We start from the raw sequence: 23,069 nt of genomic DNA, 5'->3' as shown, positions 1-23,069 counted from the left end.
GACCTCGCTCTCGGGCGACATCGGTACCTGCGTGATCCTGGGTCAGGTGATGTCCACTATGTGGTCCAGACATGGGCCTAGCCAGGTTGATGTGGCAGGGTCTGAGAATTCTTTTTCTCAGCTCCCCCATGTCCCAGGCTGAGCTCTTTGGCGGGGTGGCTTCGACCACCTGAAGCAGACTCGGGTCCGGCACCGATGGTCATCCATCCGTGCGGCCTCCTCAGTCTGCTTCCCGCCAAGCCCCCCTCCATGCGGCTGCTCCCCTCTGGCCTGCAAACGGACCTGAGCAGGAGGAAGCCGCAGGAGGGCGGCGCTGCCCGTCTCCGCCCCTTAGACTGCCACGCCAGTCTAAACAGCACCTTGAGGCGGGCAGCCTGGTCGGCGGGGTGGTTGAGGACTGCGCCCAACAGTCTTCGATCAATCCACAAGCAGACTGAGGCTTCTGCACTGACGGTCATCCGTCGGTGTGGTCTGCTTAGTCTGCTTCCCGCCGACGCCGCCTCCTTGCGGCTCCTTCCCTCGAGCCTTCACTGGCCTGAGCACAAGGGGGTCGCTGGAGGCTGGCACCGCCTGTCTCTGCCCCTTAGCCGGCTAACACCTGGCTGAGCAGCACAAACCTGAGACAGGCAGCTTGGAGTTAGGGCTCAGTTCTTCAGGAGCTGGTAGCAGGACCACTCCTTCCCCCGCTTGAGGGCTGGGTGAAGATCTCTACAAAAGAACTTATGCTCTTTCTCTGAGCCCCAAGAGGCTGTGGATGACAGCACGCGCCGCCCACGGGCCACGCTCCTCTCATCCCCCTCTGTCGCCAGACCCCTGCCAGAGCACGCCCCCGTGGGACGCTGGTCCTCCCCTGGCCTCCTCTGGCAGGACGCGGCTAATGACCGTGCCCCCGCACTGGGCCGCTATGCCACCCACGCCTGGGCCGGTCATTCCGCCTCGCTGCACCCCCGACGGAACGTCTGTGGTCCGTATGACCCCGCTGGTGCACTTTCTGGAAGCCTGGCTAGAGCTTCCCAGACTGTCCCGCTGGGTCGCGAGAACCATCAGGCTCGGCTACGCGATTCAGTTCGCGCGATCTCCTCCCCGCTACAGCGGAGTCCGCTTCACTATGGTCGGTGGCAATGCCCCTGTCATGAGAGCGGAGGTCACCGCCCTACTGGCGAAGGGTGCGATCGAGATTGTCCCTCCAGCCGAAATGAGGTCCGGCTTCTACAGCCCTTACTTCATTGTTCCGAAGAAATCGGGTGGGTTACGACCGATCCTGGACCTGCGCGTCCTGAACCGCTCCCTCCACAGGCTGCCGTTCAAGATGCTCACGGCCAAACGCATTTTCGAGTGTGTGCGGCCACAGGATTGGTTTGCAGCGATCGACCTGAAGGACGCCTACTTCCATGTCTCCATTTTACCTCGACACAGACCGTTTCTAGGTTTGCTTTCGAGGGGCAGGCATACCAGTACGCGGTTCTCCCTTTCGGGCTAGCCCTGTCTCCTCGCGTCTTTACGAAGGTCGTCGAGGCAGCCCTTGTTCCCCTCCGGGAACACGGGGTTCGCATCCTGAACTATCTCGACGACTGGCTGATCCTAGCTCACTCTCGAGACCAGGTTTGCGAACACAGGGATCTTGTGCTCCGGCACCTAGCTCGTCTGGGCCTTCGGGTCAACTGGGAGAAGAGCAAACTCTGCCCAGTGCAGAGGATCTCTTTTCTCGGTATGGAAATCGACTCGGTCGCCATGTGCGCGCAGCTTACGAGCGAGCGCGCGCAGTCACTGCTGACTTGTCTTCGCCAGTTCGAGGGCAAGAGTGCGGTCCCACTGAAACTTTTTCAGAGGCTCCTGGGGCATATGGCATCCGCAGCCGCAGTAACGCCGCTCGGATTGCTTCATATGAGACCGCTTCAGCTTTGGCTTCGCGATCGAGTCCCGAGGTGGGCATGGCAACACGGCAAGCTCCGGGTCCCAGTGACTCCGGCCTGCCGTCAGACCTTCACCCCGTGGTCGAACCTCAGCTTTCTACGGGCCGGAGTGCCCCTGGAACGAGTTTCCCGGCATGTTGTTGTCTCAACAGATGCCTCCACCACGGGCTGGGGCGCCATGTGCAATGGACATGCTGCCGCGGGCTCCTGGACAGGACCCCAGCGCCTTTGGCATGTCAATTGCCTCGAGTTGCTGGCTGTACGTCTCGCCCTGCACCGTTTCCATGCGTTGCTCAGGGGTCAGCACGTACTAATCCGATCAGACAATACCGCAACAGTAGCGTACATCAACCATCAAGGTGGTCTACGCTCCCGCCGTATGTCGCAACTCGCCCGCCACCTCCTCATATGGAGTCAGAAGCATCTGAGGTCGCTTCGAGCCATTTATATCCCGGGACACCTGAACCAGGCGGCCGACGAGCTGTCTCGAGTTCAGCCTCTCGCTGGAGAATGGCGACTCCATCCCCGGACGGTTCAGCTGATTTGGGATCAGTTCGGCGACGCACAGGTAGACCTGTTTGCCTCCCACGACTCGTCCCATTGCGACCTGTTTTATTCCCTGACCGAGGGCACGCTCGGCACGGATGCACTGGCGCACAGCTGGCCGCGGGGCCTACGCAAGTATGCGTTTCCCCCAGTGAGCCTTCTTGCGCGGACCCTGCGCAAGATCAGGGAGGACAAGGAGCAGGTTATATTGGTTGCCCCATACTGGCCCAGCCACACCTGGTTCTCAGAACTCATACTCCTTGCGACAGCACCTCCCTGACCAATTCCTCTGAGGAAGGACCTCCTTTCTCAGGGACGGGGCACCCTTTGGCACCCTCGTCCCGGTCTTTGGAACCTCCACGTGTGGCTTCTGGACGGGACGAGGCAGGTTTGAGTACCCTACCACCAGCGGTGGTGGCTACCATCACTTCCGCTAGAGCATCGTCCACGAGACATGCCTATGCGTTGAAGTGGAACCTCTTCGTCAACTGGTGTTCTTCTAAACAGCAAGAACCCACGAAATGCCCGATCAGTGTCGTGCTTTCCTTCCTGCAAGAAGGGTTGGAGCGAAGGCTGTCTCCCTCCACCCTGAAAGTGTATGTTGCCGCCATTGCCGCACATCACGATGCAGTTGAAGGTAAGTCTCTGGGGAAGCATGACCTGATCATCAGGTTCCTGAGGGGAGCGAGGAGACTAAATCCTCCTCGCCCTCCCCTCGTACCGTCTTGGGACCTCTCAGTGGTTCTGACTGCCCTGCAGAGTGCTCCATTTGAGCCTTTGCAATCAGTGGAGCTTAAGTTCCTGTCAATGAAGACAGCGCTCCTGGTTGCATTGGCCTCCATCAAGAGGGTAGGGGACCTGCAGGCATTTTCGGTTGACGAAGCGTGCCTGGAATTCGGGCCGGCTAACTCTCACGTGATCCTGAGACCCCGGCTTGGATATGTGCCCAAGGTTCCTACCACACCCTTTCGAGATCAGGTAGTGAACCTGCAAGCGCTGCCCTTGGAGGAGGCAGACCCAGCCTTGGCACTGCTCTGTCCAGTACGCGCCCTTCGTGCTTACGTAGACAGAACGCAGTGTTTCAGGACCTCAGACCAGCTCTTTGTCTGTCATGGTGGGAAGCTGAAGGGAAAGGCTCTCTCCAAACAAAGGTTGTCTCACTGGATAGTGGACGCCATTGCTTTGGCTTACCAGCAGCAAGGTCGACCGTGCCCCCTTGGTGTGACGGCCCACTCCACTCGGAGTGTGGCAGCCTCTTGGGCTCTAGCGCATGGCGCCTCGCTAACAGACATCTGCAGAGCTGCAGGCTGGGCGACACCTAACACATTTGCGAGATTTTACAATCTCCGAGTAGAGCCAGTTTCTTCTCATGTACTCGCTTCAACTAGCCGGTACTAGATTCTGCTCAGGTGTCTTCGCTTGCTCGCCATTCCTCTCCACGGACGGGATACGTGCGATATTTCCTCAGGTGAGCCTCATAAGCCCTGAGTCTCCTCCAGCACTGATGACGTCAACGCCAGAGTTATGCCACGGGCAGCTTTCGCGCTTGGCTAGGTGCCACCATGTGCATGGTTCCCTTCGGGCGACCCCCACATGTGTATTCCACTGTAAGCCTCTTTGAGCATGTGTCTTTCCCTTGGCAAGCCACCTTGCCACCCCTGGGGTTGAAATATTCCACCTGCGGCTGGACACCCCAGTGTTACTCCGTATGCAGCCCTTCGGGGTCATATGTGTATTCCAAGTCCCCCCCTTCGGGTTGGGCATGATTGCATATTTCCACTGGATATGCTTCCCAGTGTACCTTGGTATTCCTGTGTTAAGTAGGACTCCTTCGTCCGTGCTAGTTTCACGACAGGGAGCTCAGACTTACGCAGGGCACTGGTAGACAGTCGAGAGGTGGCGTGATTATACGGGAACCCCATTCGTCGTCATCCGACGTAACTCGGAGTGACAACGAAAGGGAACGTCTCGGTTACGTATGTAACCCTCGTTCCCTGAGTAGGGAACGGAGACGTTACGTCTCCCTGCCACTTCCGCTGTACCGCTGGAACGCCTGAGTTCAGTCTCGGCTCCTCAGCGAAGACATATCTGCATGTTGCCAGCGACTTCCTTATATACCCCCAGGGTGGGGCGGAGGTACGCTATGCAAATTCCGCAGACCCATGGCATTTCTTTGCCATTGGCTCGTGTTTTAATACTCGAAGATGATAGGATTTCTAAGCGAAACCCCATTCGTCGTCATCCGACGTAACGTCTCCGTTCCCTACTCAGGGAACGAGGGTTACATACGTAACCGAGACGTTCTCTTAAGTACAATATTTGAATTATATATGATATAAGCTGAGCTGAATTTACTGACTCTACTTTTTCTGTGAACTGTAATCATTGTTAGTGGATTTTAATATTTATTCTGACATCTTCTTTTAAGGTTGTAAGTAAACCCTTTAAACTTTCTTTATCAAGTTAATCATTGCATATTATTTTTTATTATTTTGACATAATACTGTATTGTATTTTATTACCAACATTTCTGAGCTATTTTATCTTATTTAAGTACTAATGTTAGTAGGGTCAGTGTTTCAATTAATCTAAAAGTAGGTAATTTTTTTCTATTTAAACCTGTTTGCACATTTATACATTTGCATGTTCCAGACTTCTGTTGACGTGTTTATTTCTCTTTTAGAACAAGTCCAGGCGCTACAAAAATGAAGTTCTGGGTTTTGCTTACCCTTGTTCTCCTCACATTTGCAAGTATGTTTATAATTGTATTTTAATTGAGCATTTTGTTTCACATTTCTGTTTGTTACCACATTGCTTGTTTGTTTTATAGATGGGACAAGTGAAAGAGAGGATTTTATTCACCAAACCCCTTTGCTATTTGCTGAACTTGGAAGCAGTGTGATTTTACCCTGCTCTCACTCAGATGACTATATTAATTATATTTCATGGTATAAACAGTCTTTTGGCAAGAAACCACTTCTTATGGCATATTCAGAACATGAATCAGGAAGCGTAACATATCAAAATGACTTTGACAAGACAAATCGATACTTATTCAGAATTGGAAGAGGCTCTTTTAATTTGAGCATCATTCACGTGGAGGAATATGATTTTGCAAACTACTATTGTGCTGTGACTTTCTTGAACATTATTAAATTTGGAGAAGGGACGATTCTGCTACCTAAAGGTGAGTTAATGACAATATTTGACTGCACATAAATGAGTATTGTTTTAATGTATTTACAGAATGTTGCATTTCTTTCAGAAAGGGAGAGAATAAGAAGCACCACTGTTCTCCAGGAGCCTGTGTCTGACAGACTTCATCCAGGAGATTCAGTGACTCTGCAGTGTTCGGTCATCAGTGAGATCTGTGCGGGAGAATACAGCGTCTACTGGTTCAGACATTCATCAGGATATTCTCAACCAGGAATCATTTACACTCATAATAACAGGAGTGATCAGTGTGTGAAGAGATCAGAGAACGGCTCTTCTACCCAGAGCTGTGTCTACAGTCTCCCTCAGACTGAACTCAGATCATCTGATGCTGGGATTTATTACTGTGCTGTGGACACATGTGGGAAGATACACTTGGGGAATGGAACTAAGTTGATTATTGAAGGTACAGCAGTATGATTTACTATAGACTTGAAATTTCAAATTGAATGTTTATGTGTTTTTTTTTTATTTATTGAAGCACATGTAATCTCACATAATTAACCATTTCAGATTTACAGTTGGTCTGGAATCCAATAACTTTAGTCCTGGCAACACTGACAATCATGGCCATGATTGTGATTATAATTCTGCTTATAGTGATTCAAAAGACCTGCATTAAAGGTATGAGTGTGCCTCTTAGTCTATATCAACTCCAGCTCTTTTGCTTCAGCATCCAAAGTTTTCAATATATATTTTTTTATTCATATTTTTCTAAGAATCCTTGAATCACCCCAGAAATCAATGGAAGAAGGTAATAATTTTTTTCCACTTTTTTCACAAAATGAAAATACTTTTTATAATTAAAATGCAATTAGGATAAAGCTGCCTCTGTTGTAAATAAGGTTATTAATTAAACAGAGCGCCCATATAAGCTTGAGTTTAGGTTGGGATTACATTTAGAACATTTTGTCATAATTAACATTGTGAATTAACAGAAAATGTGTAGTAGAAACATGTGTAGTAGATTATACAAAGTTATGAATACAAATTTATGTTTTATATTTTATTTAAATTTTCCCTCTGTAGTCCGTGGATACATTAAGCCAAGAGGAGACACGTGTCATTTACACCCTAGTTTACAAGGATGGATGAAATCATTATATGCATATTGTGGATGTTGATGATTATGTTTGTGAATACAATTTTTCTAATGTTTATAATGTTTGTAATTCGCTTACCAATTCATATTTGTATAAATGTTATGTCACTGGTTAAGTTCTTTAATATGTTGATTTCTGCAATTATATGCTTTATAATGAAAATAAGTTGTTTTTTTTGCTTAAGTTTGTGTGTGTGTGTGTGTGTGTGTGTGTGTGTGTGTGTGTGTGTGTGTGTGTGTGTGTGTGTGTGTGTGTGTGTGTGTGTGTGTGAATAAGGTGTGGTCCTCCTCGGCTCATTGGGTTACTAATTCTGTTAAATGTAATGGTTTATTTCTTAGAGTAAAATATCTCTTTGTTTTTGTCTGAGCATTTAAAGCAAACACAAGAATCATTAGGATTCTTTAACTGGAGAAAAGAAACCCAGTTCTGTAGCCAGAACACTCACACAGTGCTGTCTGTCTCTCTGCTCATCTTTCACTTCTAGATTCTTTGATTATTTGATGACATTTGTATTTATTGTTTATGAATTAATTTTAAGTGTTGCTATTTTGCTTTTTTTTTTTTGGATATTACCTTTTATGTAATGTGGTTTATAGCTGTTTGTGAATGTAAAAGGTCTGCAAAGTTTCAAAGATCAAAGTACACTATAAGTAAGGGATAATCCACGGCTGTGCTATTAAACGATTTTAATGCACAACGGGTGGCAAAGAACTAGTTGCCTCCACAAAGTGCATTCAAATCGTTTAATGCTCAGATTATCCATGACTCATCATGCACTTTTCAAAATGGTCAGTTGTGGCAGTGATGAGTAGGCTACAGTAAAACATAAAATTAACTAAAATTAACCTACGTATGTAACTTTTTTGGTTAAAAAAAAATAAAATAAATAATGAGTCAATACACCATCAATCCTTGTTCCAAACATATTTTTATCTTAGCCTGATTGGTAAGCCTGTTATAAGTATTTTAGACTGAGCGGGATGCTTTTCGCAAGAAATTGCGTACATACGTCACTCGCCCGTGCGTCTCTCGTCATATCGTACATAGAGAAAAGGTTTTTCCTCACAATAAAGCAAAGTAAAATCTTTTAATTTATTTCATAATATTACCCTGTCAAAAATTGCATAAAACAAAACAAAAACAAAGATCAGATCATTCTGTCAGAATGACACTGAAACTCTTCTTCACTTGTTTTGGTCGTGCAGTTACAGTATACTCTGCAACTTTGGAAAGATGTTAGTTGGTTTATCTAAAGCAATATCTTGCAAAAATTTAATTTAAAATTGAAATGAATCCCAAAACTGTTTTTTTTTTTTTAAGCGGATTCAAATGCCTGCTTTATAATAAATCTAATTATTTTCCAATCTAGATTTTATATCCACATATGTAAGTTTTCAAATTGTAAACCAATTATTTTGGTATTATTACACGAGATAAAACATTACTTGATTGCAATTTCATCCTCTCTTAAAGGTCCCATTTTTCGTGTGTTTTTGAAGCTTTGATTGTGTTTATAGTGCGCAATATAACATGTGTTCATGTTTTGCGTGTAAAAAAACACAGTATTTTTCACACAATTTACTTATCTGTATACCGCTGTTTTCACTGTCCTAAGAACGGGCTGATGACTTCCTTGTTCTATGAAGTCCCTCCTTCAGAAATACGCAACGAGTTCTGATTGTGCCAGCGGTTCCTGTGTTGTGATTTGACAGCAGCTTAGCGCACGTTGCCCGGAAAGGTCACGCCTCTTACCATAACGTGGAGATGCATGAGCTCTGGGAAGGCCAAACAAAGGTGATTGGACTCCGGGATGAAAAAACAGCGTCTCCACGACATGGCGACAAACACACTCTACAAACGCAACTCTTCCTCTTCTCCGTGGGAGCGCGACAAGACCACACCCCCTTTTTTGTGTATTCCTGTGGGGGGAGGTTAGTCAAAAAACTGTTCTACTGACGTCATTAAAGCAGGAAGTAGAGGGATGTAGTCCAAACTGGCCGTTCACTGTAGGCGAATTCTGTTAAATAAAATATCTCGCTTGGCAGTGAACTTTGGGCTTTATAATTTTACAGATATTATTTATACTCTAACAACAACATTACACACTAACTAAAGTTTGAAACATGGGATCACGAAGAACGGGACCTTTAACCAAAAGCGCTCAGAACATGTAATTTGCAAGACCTACAAACTTTTTACCTTAATCAATGTTTAGATTTGTTTTGATTTAAGTAATACACTCTTTCTTTCTTTTTTTTTTTCTCCATTCTTGTTTATTTCACTGTCTAGCTGTTTTTTGTTTTGTGCTATGATGTTGTTGAAGTGTTTTCTTTCACCATTCTTTATATCTTTTTTTATTAATAATTATTGTTGTGGTCCAAATTTGTTGTTTCACACTGTAAACTGAATGTTCATATAAAATAAAAAAAATAAAAAAACGTACAAAGTTGCTCCTGCTATATTATTTTGACGTGTGTATGGTGCAGCAAGGCCACACTAATTCACAGGCTTATCTGGGCTGAAGCCTCCCAAGTTCAGGGGCCTCCCATGTTCAGGTTCATGATGAGCTGAAAAGGTCATATTGTTTTGTAACTTGTCAAGTTTTCTGTCAATCACTCTAATTGCACGTTACATGTCTGCTGATTGAGTGACTCACGTGGCCCCATAAGCCCCGTTCACACAGCCAGCGATTTTGTCGCTGTATGTCGCTAGTCTCTATACTGTGAAGTCGCTTGTGGGTGTTGGTGCTGTCGCTCTAATGTTATTGGTAGACTGCTCGTCTGGCCACATCTATACAAAACACCATCACAAGTGATACAACTATATTATTTTAATTTGACTAGGAATTAGGCTCAAAAGAAACAGTGTGCTGTTGAGAGAGTTTTTATATTACCACACAGCAGTGTTCAGTGGATTAAATAATTTACTAGATTAACGATTGATCAATCTACAAATTAAACTCACTCATACTGTCATAAATTACTAAAATGTCATCCGAATTTGACAAATAATCAATTTTCTTGTCCCTAATAGTCAACATAATGCAGAGGAAACTGTAAAATGAACTGCAGCAGTGCTAAACTTGCATCATAAAACTACAACACTCGAACTATAAATGTATGATGAATTAAATTCACTGAGACTGTCGACAGTTTCTTTTCCATGCATCATTTTATTAAATTTTTGTGGTTAGTTACAGTCAAATCATATAAAACAGTAAAATCGCCCTCCAACTCTTCTGTCTTGCCTGCACTGCACTCGAGACGGTGACGGGAGCTGAGCTCCACTGAAATCACTTCTCATTTGCATAAAGTTGAAATTTCTCAACTGTGATGTAGATTACCTAGATATTACACTTTTTTAAAATGAGACTCTATAAATCGAGGGGATGGGGGGCCTACAAAACCTCTCAGCTCCGGGGCCTAAAATTAGGTTAAGGCGGCTCTGATGGTGCAGGGGTGACAACAAGTGAGAAAGGTTGACATGAAGCACATTAGAGCCTCATGATTAATCGTTAAAAGATCTCGATCTCGATTCAGACATCCATCACATTCCTAAATGACAATGATTTGTGTCTGTTAAACCTTTTACAAAATCACACCGGAATATTAAAATCTATGTTGGCGCTGCCGCTGAAACACAGAAAGCAGATATCATGTATGAAACTACTTCACAAACAGTCTTTTCAACAATGCAGTATCATTATTTCTGTGTTACAAATACTCATTATCACAGAAGTACTGGGATAAACGTTTATAGTTTGGATCTAAACACTGAGATGTCTACAGAAGCGATCAAATAGAGCAAATCTCCTTTTGAAAGTAACTCTGTGCTTCAAAATATGATTGAATAGATTATTGTTATGCCACCAGGTGGCGACAAGTGACTGGTAAAAAATGTATTTGTCATTGAATCATTCATCTAAGAGATCCGTTCAAAAATGCTTATTCATCCAGTAATAAAACAAGTGAAGTATGTGAGTGAGTCATTGAACCATTAATTGAAACATTTTTAACTGATTCAGATTATTTAAATAGACTGCAGAAATTTACATTTTGTCATAAAATCTAGTAGTAAATTACATGTTTTGTTTAGTTATCTGTTCAGAATCGTGATCTTTGTTTGAAACAAAAAAATCATGATTCTCAATTTATCCAGAAACGTGCAGCTCTCTAGCAGAGCACGCTTAATCTCAAACCTCCGGGGAATCACCCTCTTTAAAAAATGGAGAAAAGAGAAGAGTCCGCTGGCAAAAAGAGAAAATGACAGAGCTTGTAATAAAACAAGAATCAAAATTGGCTTTGCTTTTTGGAGACAGCAAGAACAAAGGGATTTGAAATGTTGTAAAAGCGACGTGGAGATGGAGTTTTTATTACTCAACAGGTTAGTAAGGTATATTATTGATAAATTTAATTAATCAATCAACAATACTATTGATCAGCATTACCAAACGTGGACGTTTTACACTAGAAACAAACACTGATGTACTATTTTATTTAATACTGTGAAGCTGCTTTGATACAATCTGTATTGTGAAAAGCGCTATATAAATAAAGTTGACTTGCCTTGACTTGATAAATTAACTGATAACTTGTCATATGTAGCTCTCTAACAGAGTTCATTGTAAAGCATTATTTTTAAAGTTTTTTTTATATTTTTTACAATGTATTGTTAACGGTCATTTCATTATTTTTAATTTTGTTAGTTGTTGTAGTGCTGTGCTGGAAATTATTTTTGTGCTCCACAACGTAAGATCGAGCCTATGACTGAATCTGGAAATAAGCAAATAACTGAGAAAAATATTAGATAGTCCTCAGACGCCATGTTCGTAATTTATAGCAAAACGTCTGGCATTCAATCTCAAACAGATTCATTATAATAAGTTATTACTCCACCACCTGTGTGACATCATTAACCAACGTGGTTGAACTACCAATTTGCGACAGTGTGGTTTTGGGAAACAGTCGTGACTACTTAGTTGATTTCTTCAACAATGCATCGTACTATAGTGAACCAGCGAATTACGTAGTTGTACAGGAAACGCACCCCAGCTTGAGATTTTATGAGCAGTAGAATAACTATATTCATCCTCACAGCCGAAACACAACCAAAACAATGATCTTCCGCAAAATGGTTGCAGTTTTGTTCTTAACCACTACAGGGCCAAAAGTTACATAGTGCAATTTTAATTAACTTTAATATATACATTCATTAAGTGTACACTTGTTCATACATTCATTCTATATTCACTTTCATTCAATGTTTATACTGTATGTGTCAGAATCCTTATATTGTAAAGGATATGATTTTTGTTGTTACTCAGATTGTTTATAGTCACCAGCTCTGCCTATTATCCACATTGTCATGATTCCCCCGTGTCTTTGTTCATGAACACTTATTTTGATATTATTTTGTCTTGTATTGCCTGTTTTCAGTTCCTGTGCTTTAGTTCCTGTTTCCTTGGTTGTCATAGTTATTCATTGTTTAATTGATTAGTCTCACCTGTCTCTCATTGCCATGGTTTATTTAACCCTCAGTAATCGCCTGGTCACGGTCTTCTGATAATGTTTTGTGTTGGTGTTTATCTGTATTGTTACTTGTGGCTATTAAATGTAATGTCATCGTTTTTCTGTGGAAGCCAGCATGTGACACACATTTGTAAATGAAATGTGGTTCTTCCCCTTCCTTTAAAACAACCAGTCAAACACCAGAGTGTCAGTCTTTGATCTTTTAACACTGCTGTGCATAAAAGAGGAAGCAGTCTGAAATGAGACATACTACCAAATTGACACTTTCATCTACATATTTAGGGCACTTTAGTTCTCTTAAATTAATCTAGTTAAATTCATCTAATGTAATTGTGTTGAATATAGTGGATCTATTTTACTTCAGTGAGCTTCAATCATTATTAGAAGACTGTTATATCAGATTAACATCTTATACGTTTGTAAGTAATCCCTTTAAATCTTCACGAAACTTTATAAAATTAATAATTGCAAAACAATTTTTCCTTATTCTTACTATACTATACAAAAAAAAATATTAAAAGGTAATTTATCTACTTACAGCACTTATATTCAGATGTTAGTAGGGTCAGCATGTTACAATAGTTAGTGATCTGATCATTTAAACAGTTTCATGTTCGAACTTTTCTAGATCTGTGTTTATTTCTCTTTTAGAACAAGTGCAGGCGCTACAAAATGAAGTTCTGGGTTTCATTTACCCTCTTTCTCCTCACATTTGCAAGTATGTTTAAAATTGTATTTTAATCGAGCATTTTGTTTCACATTTTTGTTTGTTACATTTCTTGTTTGTTTTATAGATGGGACAAGTGAAAGAGAGGATTTTATTCACCAAAACCCTTTGCTATTTGCTGAACTGGGAAGCAGTGTGATTTTACCCTGCTCTCACTCAGATGACTATATTAATTATATTTCATGGTATAAACAGTCTTTTGGCAAGAAACCACTTCTTATGGCATATTCAGAACATGAATCAGGAAGCGTAACATATCAAAATGACTTTGACAAGACAAATCGATACTTATTCAGAATTGGAAGAGGCTCTTTTAATTTGAGCATCATTCACGTGGAGGAATATGATTTTGCAAACTACTATTGTGCTGTGACTTTCTTGAACATTATTAAATTTGGAGAAGGGACGATTCTGCTACCTAAAGGTGAGTTAATGACAATATTTGACTGCACATAAATGAGTATTGTTTTAATGTATTTACAGAATGTTGCATTTCTTTCAGAAAGGGAGAGAATAAGAAGCACCACTGTTCTCCAGGAGCCTGTGTCTGACAGACTTCATCCAGGAGATTCAGTGACTCTGCAGTGTTCGGTCATCAGTGAGATCTGTGCGGGAGAATACAGCGTCTACTGGTTCAGACATTCATCAGGATATTCTCAACCAGGAATCATTTACACTCATAATAACAGGAGTGATCAGTGTGTGAAGAGATCAGAGAACGGCTCTTCTACCCAGAGCTGTGTCTACAGTCTCCCTCAGACTGGACTCAGATCATCTGATGCTGGGATTTATTACTGTGCTGTGGACACATGTGGGAAGATACACTTGGGGAATGGAACTAAGCTGACTATTGAAGGTACAGCAATATTTGATTTTCATATATACATTAGTTATAGTTACATAATGCAACATAACATAATACATAATGCATATAGTACCACCTTCAGTCAGCCAATTATTATTAATAATTATTCATATGTCTTTGTTTTTATGTTCTTACATGAACTCTTAAACCTATGTTATCATTTCAGCATCTTGGACCTTTTGGAATCCAGTAGTTTTAACCCTGTTGACAATAAGCATAATATCCATGATTGTGAACATAATTCTGGTGAGACTGATTCAAAAGAAGCTCAAAAAAGGTAAATATATTAAAATAATCTCATTGCAAAATTAATTAATAAATAATAAATATTAATCTCTAAATTGCTATTTTTTTTTTATTCTGATCAGTGTAATTAACAATGTATATTTTAATATTATCCAAAGAAGCTTTGAAACAACCCAGAAATCAAAGGAATCAGGTAATCTATTTTTATTTGCCCTGTAATTTATAGGGAAGGAAAATAATAAATGTTTTATAACACATTGCATGCCTTCCGAATTATATATATATATTGTGGATCAAGCTCTAGCAACTAGACTAAAGCTGTTTTTTCCAAAGTTTTGTTTTTAAGTTTTGCATGTATTTGATTTAAAAAAAAAACAGTAGTACTGTAATATTTTTAAATATTGTTACAATTTAAAATACCTTTTTTTTTATTATAATAATAATTTTTTATGTAGTTTATTCCAGTGTTGGCTGAATTTTCAGCAGCCATTACCCCAGTCTTGATCTGGCACATGATCACACTATATATGAAATAGATTTTTTTTTTTTTTTTAACAATCTTAGTCTTTACTGTTTTCTGTGATGTAGGCTGATCATGTTTGTATTTTTCCTGTACAGGTTGAGGAAACAGATGCCTTAAATTATGCAGCTCTGAGTTTTTCCAAAAAGCCTTCCACCTCAAAAAGATCTGCAGTGAAAACCAGCCAAAATGAAACTGTTTATTCGCATATCACAAACCACTAGTTAAGATAATTACAAATGCTTGGCTAAGAAGTTATTGCTGTTGTCACATAGTTTTTATTGCTATAGTTTTACCAGTTTGGACATAATCTGACTATATATATATTAGGGCTGGGAAAAAAATCGATTTCATTTAAAAATCGAGTTGGTTGGTCAAATCGATTCATATTTATAAAAAATCGATTTTTTTGATTTTTTTTCTCCCCCTCTTCAGTATAGCGTACAATACATACATTTTGCATTCGCCAAATCTTCCTTCAAGGTTTCCGTAGCACGCTCCCTGCGGCGCAGCCCTCGATGCTTATGTGAGTGCGCGTGTATGTGAGTGAGTGAGTGAGAGTGTGTGTGAGTGAGTGAGTGAGTGAGTGAGTGAGTGTGTGAGTGTGTGTGTAGAGAGCTTGTGTATATGTGCAAGTGAATGAGTGTGTGTGAGACGGCTCGCGATGACTGGTCGGAAAACAACGTGTAGTCTGACATGTTTCTTGTCCACGACATGATAAGATTTTTAGGAGTCAAAATCGTGTGATCTGACACAGTGACTATCGTAACAGACAAACAAATCATGTAATCTGAACCAGGCATAAGAGTACTCAGGATGTTTTGTTGTTTTATTAACTGTTAGCTCAATCCAAATACAGTATAAATAATTTGGATGTTTAACAATCTTTGTTGCACACTGCACAGTGACTTTTCAGTTAGTGAAAGGGTTTGCCTTTGCAATTTTGTTTATGTTGATGCACTTGATGGTGGGGGGTGGGGGGGGGTTATTTTATCGAGTTTTTTATAAAAAAATCACAGATTTTTTTGGGGGGAAAAATCGCCCAGCTCTAATATATATATATAATTATATTATATATATTAAAAATATATATAATTCTGATTTCTGTTCACTGTTAACAAAAAACGCCCAGCTCTAATATATATATATATATATATATATATATATATATATATATATATATATATATATATATATATATATATATAATTATATTATATATATTAAAAATATATATAATTTTGATTTCTGTTCACTGTTAATATATTTTACCTGTAAATGTCAACAGGAATAACCAATAAAAATACTATTCCCCCTCATGTCTCTGGTTGCTGGTGCACCCTAACATTTTCTGTCCATCATTTGGGGAGAAACGGTTGCGTCATTATCTACATTATACATGAGTGTGAACGGCCTTCGGTTGATTTCCCAACAATTCCTACACTAGCTGATACACAAGAACGCAAAACTGCGAAGAATTCAAAAACGTGATTCTTGCGCAGAACACAAGGACATTCATTATCGCTTGTTGCGATTGTTAAACGTATTTCTTGACAAGTGCTTCAAACATTAACCAGCAGAGTCCAAACATTCAATCGAATCTTTTAAAAAGTCCATATATTCATGCATGTAGCATTGGTAGGCTATACAGTATGAACGCGATGACACAGTGGATTATTCGAATATAGAAGTCAATGATAAAACCCGGATATGGGCACAAAGGTAGGTCAATATGCTTTTATTCTCCCTGCTTAATTCTGTTAAACCGATGGGTCATTGGGTCAGAGTAGTGCTTATAAAAGTGATGAACATAAGAATGATATGGCTTTATGGAGTAGGCCTACTCAGGTTTTCTAATTGCATGGCGAACAGCCAATCGATATTGTGTATAATGATAGAAAATATGTTTGGGAGTTTGTTGTCGTGTTTCGATTGTGAACGAATCAGTGTTTTGAATGAATATTTTAATGAACCTGTGAACTTAGAAGCGCTGACTCATATTTACCATTCACGGAAGTCTCTCCTTATTGGATGAGCCAAATCACTTTTTGTGATTTCTTGCCAGTATGAATTACTAGAATGAAAGACAACTGCTTTCTTTCTTGGTAGCTATTTGATAAAACAGAGGATCAAATTATATATTATTATTTTATTATTATTGTGGTGGTGTTTTCCCTAGCTTAGTGACAAAGAAGTCATGTCATGCACTTTGATTCCTTGTAGCTTCATCCTGTCTGTAAAGCAATTACTATAGTGCGAATCTGAACGGATCTTTTTAGGTGAATCGATTCAAAAGAATCGACTCACTTGGATGAATCAATATTCCCGTTCATCACAGTATTTAACAGGTTTTGGAATCTATACTGTTTTGGTGAGATATGTGCAAGACAATACTGCGTCTACTGGATCAGACATTCATCAGGATATTCTCAACCAGGAATCATTTACACACATAATAACAGGATTGAACAATGTGTGAAGAGATCAGAGAATGACTCCAGAGCTGTATTTTGTAGACTGAAAGAGCTCAAATGAACTCCATTGAAAACCTGGCAAGAAGAGACTATTTATTCACAGATCACACTTATTATTCACAGATTATTATTATTATTATTATTATTATTATTAGCATTAGCAGTTTTTATAGCAATGGTTTTGATGAGTATTCTTTTTAATTAACAGATTTCTGTTGCTGACATATTGCTTTAAGATAATTCTTGTGAATTTTTACAAATATGTTTAAATGTATAATGAAAATGAAATAGTCTTTTGAGGATTAAAGGATTACAAAATTATGAAAGTCTGTATGAGTCTGTAATTCATTAGTAATAGAGTACAGTATACAGGAATATATTTAAACTCACAAGATGACATGATAATTATACACCCATTCCTTTTTATTTTTATTATTTTATTTTATTTTATTTTATTTTATTTTATTTTATTTTATTTTATTTTATTTTATTTTATTTTATTTTATTTTATTTTTTTAAACAAAATTTAACTCACCATTCAGTTATTGAGAGTGATCACACTATATAGTTCTGCTCATAAGTTTCCATACCCTTTGAGGATATGCAAGATCTTAATAATATTATCAAAATAAGAGAGATCATAATTTTTATTTTATTTAGTACTGTCCTGAATAAGCATTACAGATGCTGACAAAATAAAAACAAGACAACATAACTAATTTACACAAATGAACCAGTTCAAAAGTTTATATACCCATAAATCGTAATATTGTGAGTTGTATGCTGATGATCAATGACTGTTTTTATGTTTTGTGATTTTTTATGTTTTAATCAGTCCCTTGTTTGTCATGAGCACTGCTCTTCAGAAAAGCCCTCCTGTTTTTATAGCATTTTTCTGCATATTTTAACCCATCTTTTGACACTGATGATAACTGAGGGATTCATACACAAATATTAAAAAGATGAAAACATTCACTGGAGCTCAAGACGGCAACATAATGCATTAAGAGCTGGGGGTATACACTTTTATTATTTTGTTTATACATATATATATATATATATATATATATATATATATATATATATATATATATATATATATATAGGTATAGATATAGATATGTATATGTGAAGACAAAATAAGTACAATTTAACCCAATCATCCAATTCATAAAGTTTACTCCCACCGGCTCTTAATGCATATTCTGCAAGGGGTATGTTATTAGCAGAACTGTAGCCTACATCCCAAGTTTGTTTCAAATTCACATGTGTTCAGTTGATTGACTGTACATAATTGACATTATCAGGTCTCACAATGACAGCAGATCAGATCCTGCTGTCATAAACAACAAACAAAGGATGCATCTGTACCAGAAATATATACCACAAAATCTAGCACTTACAAAACTGTAAATAAAGAGATCAGATGCAAAAGCCTCTAAGTGCCATCTGAATTTTTTTTCTAGAATGATAATTTTTATCAAGCTCGTATATATAAGTTCAGTAATTTCACTTAAATGACAATTAATAGGTAATTGTCATTGCCATTTAAGTGAAATTACTGAACTGAAATATATAAGCTTGATAAAAATGATCATTCTAGAAGAAAATTTCAGATGGCACTTAGAGGCTTTTGCATCTGATATCAAATATGGACCAAAGCGCTAGACATAAAATAGCATAAAATCATTCACAACAACAGTCAACAGCACAACTAGCTACACAGTTAGTGTATTTAACATAAGCAGAGATTCAATTGCGTTTTGTGACAAACGGTCTGATAATCTGTGGATCAGCGTGTGGCAGCGTAAATAACGTTTGGTTCCACCTCCCTCATGTTTCTTACTGGTCTTCTGCTCTTCTTCTTGTCTAAACTTAGAGCTGCATAGTTCAAGTCTTCATCTCGCTCCTGGAAACACAAAAATAAAAAATACAAACATGCTATGAATGTACACGATCACATAGGTGAAACTGGGGAGGTTTGTAACACTTTTTTTAACCATAAAAACATAAATATCTTTTTAATTTTTGTACATGCATTAAAACAAATTTACGTATATCAACCCCCTTCAATCCACTCTTAACTCCATCCCATTTGCACTTTAATTAAAAGCACTTTAATTAAAAGAAATGTAGAAAAAACCCTGATTGAAATATGTGCTAACAATTGAAACTAACATAAAGTGTGCATGTTAATCACTTTCATATTGTGTCAAATGTCGGATTTTACACATATTGTCTTCAATCTTTGTGTGTATAGAAAAAGTAAATGCAAAAATAGTGTTAAAACCCCTTCATGTCTTCTCAGACATTTTTTTTTTTATTTATAGGCCTAACATGGAATTTTTTTTTTTTTAGGTATAATTTTGATTATATGTATTCACAGGAACTTGCAGTCTATAGGGATTTCATCGATGTAGCTCATTTTTTAACCCTGTGTTACAACCAGCCTCCCCTGTAATAGAAACAACAATAATTTGACACAATACAAAACAGTACCCTTTTCTGCAATTGTTTGCTCATCTCTTCATTGTTACCATGGCGCTGAGTATCTAAGAAAAACAAGACAGTCCTCAATTTTATTTACTTTCACATAGAAGCACTTTTCATTCATGCTGATTTGGTAATATCATCATTGATACCAGCAGTACAGAGACTTATTATCAAGGAATCTATTGGTAAAGGTTTTTGCTAGTATAATTAGTTATTAGTTTAAGGTACTACTGTGATGTTTACGTGCCTTGTTTCTGTTTGTTTCTTTCCTTCATCTTGATTAAGGCTACAATGGCAAAAACAGTGGGAAGCAAAACCAAGCCGCTCAAGATCAGTGTGAGTGTGTAATAGACGTGGCAGGATCTTGAAGTTTCTTCCACCGCCCCTGTTAAAACCATTTAAATCGTTAAAAAGAGAAGGAAAGACAGAGAGAACAAGATTATGTAAGCTAGAAATAAAGAAAAGTTGCATGAGTGTCAAATTTAGTTTCTCTTTTAAACTGTAAGACACATACCACAATTGGCATTTGCAATATCCTCTTTAAACGGATTACTCTCTTTTGAAGATAAAAAAGAATACAAAAAAAGTATTAGTAACTGAATAGCAATGATACTGAATATGAATCAGTTAAATAGACTCAGGTATTACCATTTACTACCACTAACTGTGTTTTGTTGTGAAACTTCATGTAATTTGTCAAAAAACTTCCACAGTAAAACAATCCAGAGTCAGAGACGTCAACATTGACAATCTTCAGGGAAGAAAATGTTTGGTTCACTGACATCTCCATATGATCCTTCTTAAAGCCATTAAAATATATGGAGTCTGCTTGTTTTTCGCTCACATATTGAGTAGCAATGCAAAGTGGAAGAGATCCATTAATCTGCTTGAACCAGGCGATGTAAGTGGGTTCTGTCAAGATGTTTGGACACAGAAGAGAGACAGTAGATCCACTGTTCACCGTTTTCACCGAAGTTAAAGATGTTCGTTTTACAAAGATGATACCTGAAAACAATCAATAATGTCATATGAAGAAAAGTAGAAGACACTGATTCAGATTCAAATGTAAGCTGCGTTTTGCATTTAAATTGCATCTAAAACATTGTGTTGCGTCATGTCTGAAATCACAAAGTCATTACAAATGTTACAATTAATATAATTAAGTAATTTCAATGGTATCATCTTCTGCGGAACTCAAAATAAGATATTATGAAGACTATTGGTGTCCAAAAAACACAGTTTGAGTTTTAAATTAATAAAAATACACAGAGACATTCCTCCACACATCTTCTTTTGAGTTCCACAAAGAAGAAAGTCAGTCATTCAGGTTTGAAACAACATGAGGGTGATTCAGTTATGACAGAAATTTAATTTTAGTTGGACGAACTCTTCCTTTAAAACTGCGAAGGAAATATATGAATGTAAATGGATAGTGACAAGATTGTTCTGAATCTAAAAATAAAGTAAACACAACAGCATGTGATGTTTCTCTATACTTCTTGGAAATAGCTTTGCCCTGTGCTTTCAAAATCAGTTATTTAATGAAAGATAAATGACAAAGCATTGGCAAATTATGTGATATAAACAGATTTTATAGAACATTTACCTATGTTTTTATGAGGTATATATTACACAGTATATATAGTAGTTACACATTTGTAATTATTATTTATTAAATTCATGGTGAACATTCTGTTTCATTTTCCCAAATTCTATAGCAAACATCATAAATGTATATTTACCTATTAAAAAGAGCATCAGATGATGTGTTGAAGGTAAATTCATCTTTACGTTCCAGTCCAATCGAGTCAACTGAGGAGAATTGAATTGAGCTTTATTTATTTGAAGGGGGAGTGGCTTTTACTCTGTACTTGCTCCAGTCTGTATTAAAGCAGACTTTAATTTGCGCTGTATATTACAACTTTGAAAGAGGGCTTGAGGGTTGTCTAAAACTCGTGTTGCAATGTTATGAAATAATAAAAATGATAATAAACTTGCTTCGCAGAGATCTTGAATTCTCTATTTTTTTTTTTTTTGATTCACTAGAATTTGTTTTCTTCTTGCAGAAAGAGAAAAAAAACAGCATCACAGCACTTCTGAGTAGATCTATAGACCTATAGCTATAGCTTAAATTTATTTACATGTAAAATGATAATAATAAAATATGGCAGTTATTTAAAATCTCACATTTGACACCATCATAATGAACTGAAGGCTCAATGATGTATCTAAGTGATGATAAATCCGTGTCCAAATCTCTCTCTCTCTCTATATATATATATATCAATAACAGATTTCAATGCCTCTGTTACATTGCTAATCTTGTGAAAGTCTTACATCATTCTCAAAACAATTAAAATAAAGCTCAGCCATTAGGTGGAGACATTCCTGTCATAGTATTGATTATAGTGAACGTGTGAAATGTCGGGCCGTCTGAGCTGGCCAGCCTGTAGGCCAGTAAAGTAAATTGGCAAAAAGTTTTTTCATGTTTTATAATGTTTATTCAACATAAATTAAGAAATCCATAATGAGGAGTGCAGTACATGTAAGTAAAATATATAAATAGGCTACTAGCTAACAATTTTTTGCACAATAAATAAAGTCTGTGAAAACATCATGTTTTTAGAGCAATATGAAATTGAATGTAGCTAATCGTCTTATTTTTTATTTATTTTAATTTTTCTTTCTTTTTTAAAAAAAATAAACACAGTGATTGTAGACCAACCACACCACAGGCCACATGGCCGTGTTTAAACATAAGCAGCCTCTCATCAAATGAAGTGGCAGAGTTTGAAACAAAGAATCATTTCCTGTAGGGAGTGACAGGAAGTAGCAGTTCAGTGTAGAACGAGCCCTGGTGACGTGAACTTCAGCGGACCAACACACACTGAATGAGCTTTACTACAATTTAACAGTGCCAATAGTTGATGCATTTTACTATTTACCAATACATTAGCAATAACTGTTACATGTGGTTGGGTCTACACTATAGTTATGATTGGTTGTTTAGCTTCAGTGTGTCATGCATGCTTGCAGTACACTATGCTATTTTAATGAGCAGAAATACAAGGTGTTGTTTATTTAAGGTGTGTGTGTGTGTGTGTGTGTGTGTGTGCGTGTGTGTGTGTGTGTGTGTGTGTGTGTGTGTGTGTGTGTGTGTGTGTTTTGAATTCATTGACTTGCACTAAATGTTTTACTAATATAAATATTTTGGGTTAAAAATTCATATGAATGCGTAACATTTTTATTATAATATTTTAAAATTATCACTACATAAATATAAAAAAAATGTAAAAATAAATGTAAACAAATCCCAGTAGTCTCTCAATTAATATGAAAATCGTACAAAGGTGTAATTTAAAAGAATTAGCAAAAGGCTTTTTAAAATAGTTGGAGTGTATTATGAACCTTTTTTTATCTTCTTCTCTTGTCTGATGTTGG

General features: G+C 38.4%; 2 protein-coding genes across 2 annotated transcripts; one reads left to right on the top strand and one right to left on the bottom strand.

The window, feature by feature from the left end:
• Positions 1 to 195: 195 nt before the first annotated feature.
• Positions 196 to 14,207, top strand: LOC308705183 (uncharacterized protein; the record flags this gene model as incomplete). Its single annotated transcript, XM_081390077.1, has 6 exons — positions 196 to 319; positions 5,725 to 6,086; positions 12,955 to 13,021; positions 13,098 to 13,454; positions 13,533 to 13,886; positions 14,062 to 14,207. The coding sequence occupies 6 exons, from the start codon at positions 196 to 198 to the stop codon at positions 14,205 to 14,207; spliced, it is 1,410 nt and encodes a 469-aa protein (XP_081246203.1).
• A 4,720-nt stretch (positions 14,208 to 18,927) lies between these two features.
• On the bottom strand, positions 18,928 to 21,420 carry nitr7b (novel immune-type receptor 7b; the record flags this gene model as incomplete). The annotated part of the gene is made up of 5 exons (XM_081390068.1): positions 21,371 to 21,420; positions 20,277 to 20,633; positions 19,876 to 20,013; positions 19,635 to 19,687; positions 18,928 to 19,044 (listed from the first exon to the last, which is right to left on the bottom strand). The coding sequence occupies exons 1-5, from the start codon at positions 21,411 to 21,413 to the stop codon at positions 18,928 to 18,930; spliced, it is 708 nt and encodes a 235-aa protein (XP_081246194.1). The 5' UTR covers positions 21,414 to 21,420.
• Positions 21,421 to 23,069: the final 1,649 nt, after the last annotated feature.

The sequence above is a fragment of the Scardinius erythrophthalmus genome, assembly GCF_964197995.2.
Source record: "Scardinius erythrophthalmus genome assembly, chromosome: 2".
Lineage (NCBI taxonomy): Eukaryota > Metazoa > Chordata > Actinopteri > Cypriniformes > Leuciscidae > Scardinius > Scardinius erythrophthalmus.
The sequence above is the reverse complement of the archived record's forward strand: the minus strand, read 5'-3'. Positions and strand labels throughout refer to the sequence as shown.